Source organism: Hemicordylus capensis, chromosome 2, assembly GCF_027244095.1.
Source record: "Hemicordylus capensis ecotype Gifberg chromosome 2, rHemCap1.1.pri, whole genome shotgun sequence".
NCBI lineage: Eukaryota > Metazoa > Chordata > Lepidosauria > Squamata > Cordylidae > Hemicordylus > Hemicordylus capensis.
Window position 1 is genome coordinate 273,634,765 of NC_069658.1, and position 15,212 is coordinate 273,649,976.

General features: G+C 43.8%; 1 protein-coding gene across 6 annotated transcripts in view; it reads right to left on the reverse strand.

Annotated features, from left to right (window-relative positions):
- The window catches only part of PRICKLE2 (prickle planar cell polarity protein 2), a 365,950-nt gene that overhangs the window by 35,611 nt on the left and 315,127 nt on the right, over positions 1 to 15,212 (reverse strand). For all 6 annotated transcript variants that reach the window (XM_053298867.1, XM_053298866.1, XM_053298870.1 and 3 more), the window contains 2 exons: positions 13,253 to 13,439; positions 1,531 to 2,394 (listed from right to left, as the gene is read on the reverse strand). In XM_053298867.1, coding sequence (XP_053154842.1) covers positions 1,531 to 2,394; positions 13,253 to 13,439 — 1,051 coding nt within the window. The remainder of the gene's footprint in view (positions 1 to 1,530; positions 2,395 to 13,252; positions 13,440 to 15,212) is intronic.

A 15,212-nucleotide genomic window follows, 5' to 3' on the forward strand; every position in this document is an offset into this window, starting at 1 on the left:
ACTATGTCAATCAGATCACCTTTATCCACATGCCTGTTAACACTCTCAAAGAATTCCAAAAGGTTAGTGAGGCAAGACTTTCCCTTGCAGAAGCCATGCTGGTTATCCTTCAGCAAGGCCTTTTCTTCTGTGTTTAACAATTTTGTCCTTACGAATGTTTTCAATCAATTTACCCGGCACCGAAGTTAAGCTGACCAGCCTGTAAATTACAGGATCCCCCCAGATCCCTTTTTGAAAATTGGAGTCACATTGGCTACTTTCTAGTTGTCTGGTACAGAGCCTGATTGTAGGGACAAGTTACATATTTTTGCTAGGAGACCAGCAATTTTACATTTGAGTTCCCTCAGAACTCTTGAGTGGATGCCATCTGGCCCTGGGGATTTGTTAATTTTTACCTTTTTAAGACAGTTTAGAACATCTTCCCTTGTCACCTCAAATTGGCCCAGTTCTTAAGCTGCTAAACCTCAAAAGCTCAATTCCAGAGAGGGTATATGGTCAATATCCTCCGCTATAAAGACAGATGCAAAGAACTCATTCAGCTTCTCTGCAATCTCCTTCTCCTCCTTTCACACCCTCATCACCTCCTTGGCAGGTTTTCTACTTCTGATATATTTAAAGACATTTTTGTTATTCCTCTTGACATTTCTAGCTATATGCTTCTCAAACTCTCTTTTTGCATCCCTTATTGCATTTTTTAAAAACCAGAGTATGTTCCTTCCTGTTCTCTTCATTTGGGCAGGACTTCCATTTTCTGAAGGAAGTCTTCTTCCCTTTTATAGCTTCCCTGACTATATGTGTTAGCCACGCTGGCATCTTCCTGAACTTGGTGTTACCTTTCCTTCTTCATGGTATACATTCTAACTGTGCGCTTCTAGAACTGTGGTTTTAAGTAAGTTCCATGCTTTCTGGAGTGATTTGACCCTCCTGACTTCCCCGTCCAACTTCCTTCTTAGCATTTGTTATTCCTCACTACCCCTTAGAAACACCTCTCTTCTCACCACATAAAAAGCATGGCCAGGAACAAACCAGCAGGGAAGAGAAGAAAGAATAGTTGTAGTGGAAGCATCAGATTGCTCCACTACAAATCTCTCTGAGAACATCAGAACAAATTAATATCTTCTCAAGTGAAACTGCTTATTTAGCTCTAGCACCCGGGAATATGAAACCAGTTTGCAACCCCTATATTAGTCATACTCTCCGCTCAATGGGAGTTTCCATATAATTATTCCACAAAGAGTATTTGTTTGGCCTGAGGATCTATTTAATAGTGTAACTGGCAGACTATTTAATTCAGCCCTGGAAAGGTTAAGACATCATAGCAATATTTACGCTACTCAGGTACATCATCTCAACCAGGTACAGCACCTTGTCGTGCCCATCAAACTGTTTTGCCTGCCAAAAGGTCTGAAAGACTCTCTCCACTGTAACCAACATGAGCAGGATAACTCATGTTCTATTATCTATTCCAAATTCTCCACTCATTTCCCCAAAGCCTAGCATTAAGCACCACATTTTATAATAGTAGCCTACCTGTGGCATTAGAAAGAGCAAGAGACTCCATTGAACCCCGCGGAGTTTGCTCTGTGGGCGTCAGTTCCTCTGTGAACTTTAGTGCATTGATGGGATGTCTGGTTCGACACTGCTGTGCAGACCTGCTGCCATCTTCCTCCTGGTCATACTTGGATACCTTGTAACTCCCTCTGGTTTCACTGAAGCTCTGGTTGGACATGTCACTGTAACTCTCTTGCGACCGTAGCCTTCCTGAGTAATAATCTTCTCTGCAGTCCTGGATGAAGCTACCACCATGTCCTTTCATGGCCAAGGAAGAGCTTCTCTTTGGGTTGCTGAAATGTTTGCCCCACGGATCCTGCTGAGCACTTGGGGTCTGCCCTGGGTTGTAGGAAGTCCTTACGTTACACTGACTGAGCAGCTGCAAAGGGCTTTGTGACTGACTCTGCTCCATCTTGTTCCCATAGTGGTAGAGTTCATCTCTGCTCCTCCAGATGTGGTCCCTGTTGAGACTAGGAGTTTGGCTGGACAAGCTCAGCAAGTCCATCTGCAAGGAAAGGGGGTCCACATCTGCTGAAAGCCTGCTGGATGTCACCTGCAGCTGGCTACTCTGGCTGGGTGCATTCTCATCTCCTTTGTTCCTGTTCTTGCCAATCTTGGCACTACGCCGCGATTCCTTGGCTCTGGCGCTTTGGAAGGCAGAGTCAGATGAGTCTGAGCCATTAGGGTCATCGCCCATGCTGCATGCCCTTGAACAGAAGATCTGCCCTTGCTTTGGCAGGAATGGTCGCCCCAGAAGAGATTTCTTGCACTGTGCGCAACAAAAGCAAGTTTCCGTAGCATGCCAGTGCTGGCCGTCGTAAGTCATCTGACCCTGATCAATGCCTTTGAATAAAGGAAAGAAATGCTGTTAGTAACATCAAGCCTGTTTATCTGGATGAATCTGGAAACATTTATATAATCACTTTGGCAGGAATCCATAGCAAGGTGAGATGAAGGGACACAATCCAAACAGACGGGGAGTTTCAGATAACTGAAGTTCTGATAACTGAGGTTCTAATGAACTATACTCATGGAATACAGAAAGAAAACTGGTTAAACCGTGGACTTAAAAATACATTTCCCGGTGCAAAACTGGTACCTGATGGACTATCCTTAGAGGCTGGATTTTCATTTTTAAAAATAGGTCATTAGTCATTGTTGCAGAGAGAGAGAAAACAATCTGAAAACATGTTGGCAGTTTCTGCTAAATTATTCTTTCTGCTAGAAGGAAAAAGGATGGATCTTCCAGTTGTCAGAGGAGGTTAACATTTTACTCAGTGTAAGTCCTACTCCATTCCTATATGCCCCTCTGCCTGTTCCTCTGCCATTATATATTAGGGGTCTGATAGAGTCCATCTCTTAAAATCTATCATGAGAAAAACGGAGCCCTGCCATAAGTGAAGCTTGCTGTAAACAGAAGGGCTGCTGATAGGGTGGGAGGGTTAGTGGTAGGGAACTCTTGCGTGCACAACAGCACACATGAGAGGGCAGGATGAGGCAGAAGAATATAGAATATTTCCTCCCACATTGCTATGTGACTAGAAAACTTTATTGAAATGCATAACAAATTAATATTTTGCAAAAATAAAACTAAATCCCTAGACAAAGTGTGCAAACAAAATTAAAATGTCCAATTAAACACATCGGTTTGAATAGTCTGGTTCATATAAATTATTTCAATCGCAAAATCTGTTTTTTAAATGCAGATTTAAAAAACCACTGAACTAAATGCAGATCACTGAACTTTACAAGGTTCAGAACAAGAACTTTACAATATTACAGCATTAAATCTAGTTGAGCAATATAGTATTCTAAGATAAAGTAGAAGTTTTTTTTTTAATTAAAAAAATCAGGATTATAAGATGAGAAAGAATAATTAAACAACTCCCAGAATTATAAACCCGTTACAGGAATACCCCAAAAGTATTTTATTGATGTGTGTTGTTTGAACACAAAGATGATTTCTAATGCCTAAACTGAAGAAAAATTGTTTTCCATATATGGCATTGCTACCGTCTGTCTCTACTAAGTCCATCTACTACATATACTGCGATTTCTGTGGAGGAAGTGACATGGTTATCCTCCTTTCTCAGGAGCGAGAAAAAGCAAACTGTAAGGGTGTGAATATCATAGAGTATTTATTTCTGATTCCTTATTTTATTTCTGGAGCCTTAGAAATAATTTTTAAAAGGTGATTTCTGTGAGTGGTGCACTCACAACAAATAAAAACAAATATCTGAGGCTTCTTCTCTGAGACCTACAGAAGGCCAAACGTAAAGCTCTGCTACACTTTACCTTAGCAGCTGAAGAAATCCATTGTTAAGTAGTGTTGCCAACTAGCAGTTTTAACCAGCTAAATTTTTTAGGAGCCAGAATTGCCTCCACGTCAATTTGCTTCCTGTGAATGGGCAAAAAAATATACAACAATTGTGAAGGATAACTACCTGCGAGATAATGAGCACCTTTTCTTTTCCATCCAGAGGTATGCATGGTTAAAAACGAGCCCCAGCTGGCTGCGGAGAACCTACACGATCCGTTGGCTGTGCAGCTCTGCTTTTTTGTATTAGTCATTCTGTAGTGATACTCCAGTGATACTCTTCAGTATTGTTTGTGTCTCATCCTTCTTCTAAGGAGCTCAAAGTGGTGTCCCTCACAACAATCCTATGAAGGTCGGTTAGGCTGAGAGACAGTAAGGTCGTTCACATGACCTCATACCGCCAGTGGGGAGGTCTGCAGGGAAAGCAGGAACTCGTCTGCCTTGCTCAGCAGACGAGCGATGTTGCCTGTGCCTTCGCCACACCATGCACCCGCACAAGCAGCACTGCAGTGAAGGCAAAAGCTGGGAGTGGGAGGACTTCCTCCTCCCACGTCCCAGAGTGCCACACACCATGAGCGCGGTCGCTCCCCTCCCCACCTGACTGCTGGAAATGGCAGCCAGCCAACCAGTAGTATTTTTACCTGGGGGGTGATTGTGCACATGACAAAATGCCAGGTAACAAAAATCAGAGCTACCCTCTTCCAGAGGATTAAGTCCATAATGCTGGGGAAAGTTGAAGGAAAAAGAAGAGGACTAGCAGCAAGTTGGATAGACTCGATTACTACAGCAATGAATGCACCACTGAGAGACCTTAAAGGCCAGGTTGAAGACGGATCATCCTGGAGAGAACCTATCTATGTGGTCATGAAGAGTTGACACCAACTTGACAGCACTTAATCAATCAATCAATCAATCAATCAAAGTGGACTTTGAACCGAAGTCCAAGTCTATATCCAATACACCATCGTGGCTCTCTCTAATGACTACCTTTGCCAAGCAGCCTGAAGCTTGGGACTGTGGCATAGGGTTGCAGACCATAGCCTGTACTTTGACTTGTCTCTTCCCTGAATATTCATTTCTAGAAAAGGAGTAAAATCTTAACTCACCCCTAGCCACATCTGTCCCAAATGAAAGAAAACCAATCCCATTATCTCTGGTTTAGCCTTCCTGTCCAACAGGAAGAAGGAGAAACAGGATCTCCAGGGAGTCGCCCAGCTTACTTGCTTTGTCATCAACCTTCTATCACATAATAGCAGTACAAAAAAGGAGAACGACAAAGTGTGCCTGGCTCATATGCTCAACTCTCCCTGTGGATTACCAGAGGATATAAGCCCATTGTGGCCTTCCTCTTAACAATGAGAAACACTGTTCCAAGGAGAAAAGCCCCGAAGCTTACCGGTTACAAGTTAGATCTGCTGCTAGTGAAATTGGCACACATTTCTGTCACCATATTCAGCAAAGAATTAGCACAGACTTGTTGGTTTTTCCTTTTTTTTTTTTTTTAAATCAAGCAGAGGAATATGGCTTCAAGTGGTCAACATTGCTTCTCCATATCTCTTTTCTCAATCAGAGGTTTTTTAGTGGCACAGTGGTGCATCCCCAAACATCTGAAGCAACCACAGGTTGGAAATGTGGTCTAGACCACTGGAGACTAGGCAATGATCAACAGCAAAGCCAAAGGCACAACAGTACTCTGCAGTTATTTGCATAGTTAAAGACAATCAGATTACTACTCTTATGATTATTACCAGAGATGCATGATGCAGTTCTACTGCTGAAGTTAAGCAAATCTGGCCCTGTTAGATGCACTGGATGGGAGGCCACCTAGGAATTATGCAAATCTCTTGGAGTTCCTCAGAGGAAGAGTGTAATGTAAGCATTAAAAAACCCAAATACAATGATCTCAGTATTTCTTAAAACAATCCTGAAATTGCAGCTATTGCACGGTAAGTACACCTATGTCTGTTAGGGGTGCGCACGAACTGAAAATTGTGGTTTGGTTTGAATTTGGACCAAATCTGAATTGAACTGCCTGTCCCCGAACCAGTTCAGTCAAACCGACAGGCTGGTCCAGTCCGTTTGACCAAACCAGTTCGGCGGTTCGAGGGGCTATGATTGTAAAGGGGAATCCAGTGAGGATTCCCCTTCACATGCAAAGGGATAGGGGAATCCTTTCAAAGTGTTCTAAAGGGTGGCCAGGGGAACGGCAAGGGAAGTAGTTGAAGATTTTTACTGGCCTTGCTGCCGCCACCAGCACTGCTCCTTCCCCCTGGTGCAGCCCAAGTGCGGGGTGCTCCCTCTTCAGCAAGCTGCCCACACGGCAGCAGCACAGTCCCAGAACTGTGCCGTTGCTGCGTGGGTGACTTGCTGCACAGGGACCGCCCAACACTTGGGCTGCGCCGGGGGTGTGTGTGTGAGTGGCAGTGATGGTGGCTGCCTACTGGGCCAGTAAGAACCTTAAAGTACTTCTCTCGCTTCCCCCTCCAGCCCCACTGGCTGCCCTATCAATCCCAAACTGGTCTGCCTTAACCAGGCTTGGTTCTGTTTGACTGCAGATAAAACCACCAAACTGGACCAGTTCGAGGTGAACCGGTTCGGGATCAAGTGGTTCATGCACACCCTAATGAATGTTGTGAGAGGATACTACTAGATTACTAATCAAGGCAGGAAGAGTGAGGGAGTGGCTTGTTTAATGCTACACCACAGCTCTATATAGTCATTACGTTGTACCTGCATTCATCTGTGTATACATACATATTTTAATGTAAATAACTGTACCTGTGTTCATTCTAAAAGTGAACCTGGATATAGGCCCCCTGAAATGAGGGATACAGACAGGAAGTACACTGATGTACCCACGCTCAACTTAACACATGAATAACTGTACCTATGGGATCTGTACCTATGTGCACTGGTCACAGAATTTACGGGTGTTGAACATAATGTGTGAACAGGGCTAATGAGTTTCCAGATGAGATGACCTCATGTTCTTTAACCACTCCTCCTGCTTTCAAATGTTGTACCAGTATGCACTGTTTCTAAGATAATTCCTCAAGCCTAGCTATTGGAGACAGTATTTAGTACAGTAGAATGGTTCGTCCTGGGATGACACATTCAAACATACACCTCTTGTGTCTATGCTCTATGTTGTGTCACCACAGAAATGGACAGGGAAGGCTCACATATGCTCCAACTGTTCCTGTTTTCTAAGTTTCTGGTATCTGTTCCAGGTAAAGCACCATCCCTATTTTGACCCCATTTTTGCCTTTGGGGGAGATTTTGTTGAGATGGCTTTTAAAGAACAAAATAGTGGCTGACATGATGAGAAAAATTACTCAGTGTTAAGCAGTGCCTAACTTGACCCTTTAATTTCAGTGGGACTACTTTGAGTAATGTTGCCTGTCCCATCACCTAGTGCATGCACAAATGCTTGAAGTTTCAACTCCTTCTTCCTAGTATCTAGAAGTTAAATCTTGGAGTGGGAAACAGATGGATCGTGACTTTACTGCACACTCATGAACACTAAAGGGCCATCAAATTTCATAGGCTGCGGCTGGAAAGGCTCATTTGAACTGTTAAGTATGATAACCTATTATGGGACAATTATATTTTTATAGCATATTATCCATTTTGCTTTTTAATCATATGACCATACCCTAACTGATGCTAAGCTTTCTCGGTTGCCTGAACACATAAGGGTTATGCAAACATTCACCCTGACACATAGACTGAATGTAGAGCTGGGGAAGAAAATCGTGCTTGCTGGACTTACTCCCTGACATCCACAAGCTCAGCATTAGTCTGAAAGAGCATTCACAGCTGTACAGACGTGGGGTTTCTCCACATGTTTGGGAATCCTGATCACCCCAGGCTTCCTTAACATGTGAAAGAGCTTAGAAGAATCTTCTTTATAATTAATCCTTGAAAACGTGCCTGTGGGGATGCATCCCGGCACCCAACGGATTGGCGAGTCAGTGGAGGTGCCGGATGGGCTGGGCAGCGGGAGCTCACGCATGGCAGGAGGCTGTTGAGCTGCTGCCGGGAGAAATGGCGGTGGCGGCAGCCTGCGTGCCTGCCGGGCTCAGGAGGCGGCTGGGCCACCAGGAAGAGGAGGTGGCAGCTGGAGAGGACAGAGAAACTGGCAGGAGGCAGAAGAAACCGCAGGCGGGAGCGGGGGAGAAGCAGGCCGGGTGGGCGTCAAGAGACGCCCGCCAGAAGACTGTCAGAGAGAAGGGGCTGAAGGAGGAGGGGAAGAGTTGAACTAGGGGCACAGACACTATGCACCCAGTCAGCTAGTAGAATTTTAGAGTTGGAAGGACCTTAGTGGTCTTCAACCCTGCTGCTGAGTGCAGAAAACCACTACAGCATCTTTGATGGCTGTCCAGCCTCTGTTTGAAGACTTCTAGTCAAAGAGAGCCCACTGCTGCATGAGGCACACTGTTCCACTATGGAACATCTCTTACAATTAGTAAATTCCTCCTAATATCTATCCTAAATCTCCTTCCAATTTATCCTTAACATGGCCCCCCATGGCCTTACAGAAATGCCAGAATTGCATGAGGAAGTTGCATGATCACAAAACCATTGGAAATAATGGCCATGCGAATGCACAACTCTCTGCACAATTTCAGCATTTGTGCAAGTACACCCTAGGGCATCTTTCAGCACCTGTGAGGTGCAAGACACCTGCAGAAAGCTGTGAGGTATGTCAGCCATTACTCCAAGTGATGTCTAACCAGTGCAGAACAGAGTAGAACTATTTATTCCTGTGATCTAGTTATTATGCCTCTCTTAATACAACCCAAGATTGTATTAGCTTTTTTAGCCGCTGCTTCACACTGCTGACTCATGTCCACCTTGTGGTCCACTAAGACATTTAAATCCTTGTCACATGGACTGCTGCCAAACCAGGCCTCCCCCTTTCTATACTTGTGCATCCAGGTGTTCAATAAATTTTGATTTACAGTTTTGTTCTATAATAAGAACAGCCATATTAATTATGAGTCAGAGACGTGGAGCACGTGCACAATGTGCGCATGCGCAAAGGACTATTGGGAGTTTTTTAGAGCAACAGCGGGGAAGGGGCGGCAGGGAGGTATCCTGCCGCCCCAATTACTCTTAACATTACGGCGCCAGAGCGGGAAAGCGGCGGGAGGGGTAAGTAAACCCTCCCGCCGCTCTTAAAGCTACCCCCCACCCCGAACCGAACCACCCAGGTCTGGACCGGTCCGGACCAGTCCGGAGGCCTTTTCAATGGCCTCCGGACCGGTCCGGGCCCATCCCTAGTCTGGATCAGTGGCCCCCAAGGCTTCTGTTTAACAAGAAAAAACATGCAAGGCCGAAGAACATAGAGAAACATTATTGCCACTATCTGATGTTGGAGGGAACAAACGGATTCCAAGAATTACAAGCCAGGTGAGAACAGATAATTCAACAGTCCAAGTGTTCTCAGACCTATCTTCTAAAACACACAGAAAGGGGCAGGCTGTTATTTCCAAGCTTCAAGAGAAGCACATTAGTGACATACTTTGGATTTAATTTTGTTTTAAGGGAAACATCGTGTGTATTAATACTCGTGAGGAAGGGCATTTATTTTTGGAACAGCTTAGGGACATTGATGTTCTAGACAAGGCACATGGTGGTGATCATGTCATTTTAATTATATAATTACAAAGAGGAGGGGTCTGTCTTACATCTGGTACTTGAGACAGGAATTAAGTACAAGCATGAATTTCCCCCTGTTCTCACAACTGGTTGATCTGAAGGTGATATGTTTTAATGTTTGCTGTTAATAATGGCTGTTTACATTTTCATATAGATTTTTTATTGTTATGTCTTGGCCTCGGTACTATTATGATTTTTCTCAACATGCAGATTAATAGCAACAATAATCAGTAGTGGTTTGGGTTTGGTCCACCTGTGACTTCCCACCCATAAGAAATCCTTCTTCCCCTCCCCCCCACCCCACTACCAAAGACTTTTACCTCTCGGAATTACAGAAAGAGAAAACCACAACCATGTTGCATTTGTATGCACGTTGGGGCTAACTGTGACCCCAGCAGCCACAATCTTTCAGAAGGATTCTGTTGAACAGTGAAGTATAAATATTCTTAATAATATTCTCTGAACTTTTTCTGAACTCACTTGCATGATTGCCCTCTGGATCACTAAGAGGCAAGCCGTTGTCCTGCATTCCATGCCACTAAAACAAAAGGTTGTCTAGCTACCCACTGCTTCCAATGCCAGACACAAGCACTCATGTGGGCCATGGCCTGTGACTAGTCCTACAGCATGCAGGGAGCCACATGCTCTGCGCTTCTGGCATTTGGAGAGAGTACAGGAACAAAATTAAAATACATTGCAGGAGTGAGAAATGACTGCCAATTAATATGTTGCGATGTCAGGGGGAAGGCAAAGGAAAACAGACAGCTATGTTTGTTGAGGGCCTGGGCAAAGAGCAATTATTATGTGTCACAGACAAGGAAATGAATGGACAGGAAGAATGAGTGTGGGCATACAGAGGAAAGCAATTGCAGTATTACCTGGGTAGCTATTACCTAGGTAGCAGCTGAGTGAAAGTGTGGGACTTGGGGAAGCAAGAACAGTTCTCAGCAACGTTTTGGAGGGGAAATGCCAAAGCCTGTTCATTATACAAGGATTCATCTATCCCCAGGCCACGTTTACACACACACACACACACACACACACACCCCATTTGGTGGGCATCTTGCTCATATGGAAATATTTCATTGGCTCATGCTATGTCCTTCCTTCCTCCCCACAGCCTCAACAGAGTAGCAAGGTTTCAACGCATTCTCTCACATCTCAAACTGGGTGAAGGACACACCCCTCAAGTACCCTAGGGGTTTCACTCTGATTGCTAAGGCTCAGGACGGAGTTCTGAGACTATTTCTCAACCACAATGAAGCCAGCCACAAGAAATCTAGCAAAATGCATCTGAGCACCAATTAAGGTGAGTCATATGCCACATACCTAAAAAATCTGCCTCTTCTCCTACTTTCCCTCATGCTTGGATATTTTCACGTGAGGCTTGAATCTCCTTTGTTTTAGAACTAACGCAAATGAAAAAACCTGCATTGGCTTGAATGAAGATCCAGTTTTATTAGGAATTTTCTCTTACATTAGCTGCATTCATACACAAAACAAAAAAGCATACAAGACACTCACACTGACTGAATCTTAACAACCTCAGTCTATTCTGTCAGCAAAAACAAGTAGTCACAGGTTCTCTGTGGCTACCCACCACTTTAATCTGTGGAACTACTACCAACTTTTGAAAGATGTCCGGTAAAGCCGGCAAACATCTTTCAAAAGCATCAGAATACCATTTTTCTTTGGGTTAGTTTTTGTGAACTGGGTGGAAGGCTGTGGAGCACTAGGATTTCAGCATGGGAGCTGTGTCATTGCAGTTACTTCCCCCATCTTGGATCAGGGAGGATGACATCACTACAAACTACACCATTGGGGCATCCCTATGTGTCCATACAGCTGTAGCAAACTTGGTTCAAACCAGTTAGACTGTCCACAAGTTAGCGCACTTCTGCCTCAAAAGTTTATGTGTCTGCCATCTTGAATTGGGTTGAATGACATCTTCACAATCTACGCCGTTGAGGTGTCCCTATGTGTCCCTACAGCTGTAGCCAATTTGGTTCAAATTGGCTAAGCGGTTCACAAGCTAGCCCACTTGCCCCTCAAAAGTTTATGCATCCACCAGCTTGAATCAGTGTGGATGACATCATCACAAACTATGCCATTGAGGTGTGTGTCACTCACTGTGTGTCACTCACTGCAACTGTACCCCATTTGGTTCAAATGGGTTAGACAGTCTACAAATTAGCCAGCTTGTGCCTCAGACATTCACACAATCACCATCTTGGATTGGGGTAGATGACATCATTAGAAACTACGCTGTTGAAGTGTCCCTATGTGTCCCTACAGCTGTACCAAATTTGGTTCACATTGGTTAAGTGGTTTATGAGTTAGCCCACTTGTGTCTTAAAAGTTTGTGTCTGCCATCTTGAATTGGGGAACATGACATCATCACAAACTATGCTGTTGAGGTGACCCTGTGTGTCACTCACTGCAACTGTACCTAACTTGGTTTAAATTGGTTAGAAAGTCCATAAATTAGCCCACTTGCGCCTCAGATGTTCACATGGCCGCCACCTTGAATTGGAGTGGATGACATCATCAAACACCACACCATTTCGCATTCCTATGTGTCCCTACAGCTGTAGCAAATTTGGTTCAAATTGGTTAGGTGATTCACAAGTTAGCTCACTTCTGCCTCAAAAGTTCACGCGTTCACCATCTTGGATCAGGAAGGATGACATCAGCACAATCTATGCCACTGAGGTGTCCGTATGTATGTATCCTTACAACTGTACCCAATTTGGTTCCTATTGGTCTAGGTGTTGCAAAGTTGATGGGGAGGGAGAGGGACATAGACAGAAAGCTGGATGACCTCATAAGCCAACTGGAAAGTAGACTAAAAAAAGCCTTGAGCACAATTTTTTTGAATACAATGGCTGACATATTGTGCAAAAGCACATCAGCCTAATAATCTTGCATCCATGCAATCTGCATAAGTTGCACAAATGCAACATTTGTGCAAATTCCACAAGAGCAAGTCCATTCTTTCCAGTGGGCATACTCTTCTGAACTGCAAATAGTGCAAATGTGCTGTTACTAGGCTGGCGTACTCTTACGCAGTATGTCAACCATTATGCCTCAATTCTAAATGTATACAATTAAGCTATCTATCTATCTATCTATGCTGAATCAGCTTCATAGGCAAAAGGCTGGGCAATCTGTAATGAGCACTTTGACTGTGGGGTTGCTATGACCATTCATGGAGATGGAGTCCCTTCCTCAGTATGGAAAAAGAAAACAATATTTAAAAAAAAAGAGAGCGAGAGAGAGAGAGAGAGTTCGTTTTCTTGCTCACATGATATATTTACTTTTGGAGGGCTGGCGCCTACTGTTATTCTTTTAACTAATGAAACAAGAGAGTGTTTCAAGGCTAGCACTGGTGTTACATATTTCCTTCCCTTCTTTTTCCCAGCGAGCAGCAAAGTTGCCATCCAGACTGCAGGCCCAGCTACACCTGCCAACTGGTTACTGGAGCCTTGACAGAAGCAGATGCCAGGGCCTTTCAAAACAAAATCATTGCAATTGCTAGCCTAGAGGTATGATACACCTCAAACAATGAATGCATCAGTATATTGACATGCCACATCGTGTTTTTCCCCCCTTCATGGATAAAAATAATGTCTATAAATCCACATCAAAGACTGCTCGTATCTTTCCCACTCCCAACCTCACTTGGCAGCAAATTCCTGTGATTTTTATCTGCTCCCTTACCAATGTGCTGAGCGCAAGTATCGCAATACTCCGCGTATAAGGATTCAAAACAGTTGCAGCAGTATGGCCGCCCCTCCTTCATGATGTACCGCTGGCCACCCAGCACCGTTTCACATTCAAAACAGCAAAAGTGCTTCATGTGCCAGTGCCTTCCTTCAGCTTCTGTGCATTCATCTGCAAAGATAATCTGTGGAAACAAAAGGAGGGATTCAGGCTCAGATTGTAGGGCATTGTTCTGAGTTCTATTCTCCTGCCATATATTTTTAGCTTATTTTAACAGCTTGGCTCTTTTGAGACCATTATGTTTAGGCCTCCTGATACCTGAGTCCTAATTTTCTGCCACAACATGAAGACCTGAAAGAATTGTTGCGAAAATGGGCTATTTAGTAGAGGATGACACACATTTCTTTCCAGCAAATGGAGAGTAGAAAGTGAGAAGTATGTTCCAGGAATAAGACAAGATGGGACAGATTTCACCTGAGACAGCTCCCAATTGTGATTTTGGCCTCTACACTTCCATGACAGGAGAAAAAAAATCTTCTGTCCTTTTTGGCTAATGAAGACTAGTGTTGTGTGATTAGTGGAACACTGTCTTTTGATGTGAGACACTCAACCCCTACGTGGCCACAAAGCTTACAGTCACAGGATGTCACTGGCATATTGTCAGACTATACCTGGCCTACTGCACTACAATAAGTCATTACCTTCCCTATGCCATAGTTGATACCCAGATCCACAGGACAAAACAACAACAACAACAACAGGCATTTGTTTTGGTGATAAATGAAACCAGATATGGATGGGCTCACTTTGTATTTGGTTCCATTATTTCCAAAACAAATGTACTCAGGAACAAATAGATTTGGACAAGAATTCTAATTTTGGAAACTCCATTGCTCCCCTGCGCAGCAGCCACCCTGCAGAATTTTTTTTAACCCTTGTGCCCCATGGCACAGTATCATCACAGGAGCAGTGTGGTTTGGGGGCAGGGGCAATTACCATGGAAAAAATGGCAGCATTCTTTTTTAAACCCACATTGCCTGGCAATGACATTGCATCGCAGACCATATGTGTTGTTGTTTTAAAAAATGGCTGCTCCAAGTGGAGTTCAAATGGCTGTATAGAGTTGTTGCTGCCAGGAGCTACTCGTTGACATGATGCACAACCCTACGCTGATGTAAGGGACCTGCAAGTGCTGCTATGGAACCTGAAAGAAGACCCTGACATTGTTTCCATGACTGCCTGGAACCGCGCTGAACTCTTTCCACAGCAGCCTCTCCCTCTTTTGTCTGGGCTCTCCCTGCACATCTCTGAGCCTTCCATACCTTCCTTTCTTTGTACCCTAACTGTATAGCCAATATTGTGTTTGTTCCTGCATTCATTTTTTTCTTTTGTCCTTTTCTTTAAGAGTTTTACTGAAGCTGTTATGTTTTTCATAAAAGAGGGGGGGAAATCCTATTCTGTTGTCATATCATGTTAAAAACACACACACCACTATGATCTTAAGCAGGAAGAATGACCTCTGACCTGGAAGTTTCTTCTTTAATTAGGTTCTTCCTACATCAGGCTAAGAGCTGTGAAGGGCAGCATTGCTCCACAGTGCTTAACCTGATTAACATTCTCATTCTCACAGTGGATTGATTTGTCTGATGATGTCTACATCTGGAGGCAAGATGCAGTGTTTGCAAGATTCTATTATCTCAACAGGTTGGAACTAACTCCCTGTTAAGTAGCTTGACAACCATCAGGGTGCACAGTAATGTCAGAACTCTCCAGGAATAAATTAGGAAATAATCCATAATTAATAATTCTTTGAAAAGTCTTCTAAGACTTGAGGAAAGGGAATCAGACTGAATGTAAAAAAAAATCAGAAGGGTGGTTTTTTTTAGGGAACTGGAACTGAACTCAAACCTAAAACTGAATCTTGGTTGCATTGAACCAGAACCCCAAACATGAAGAG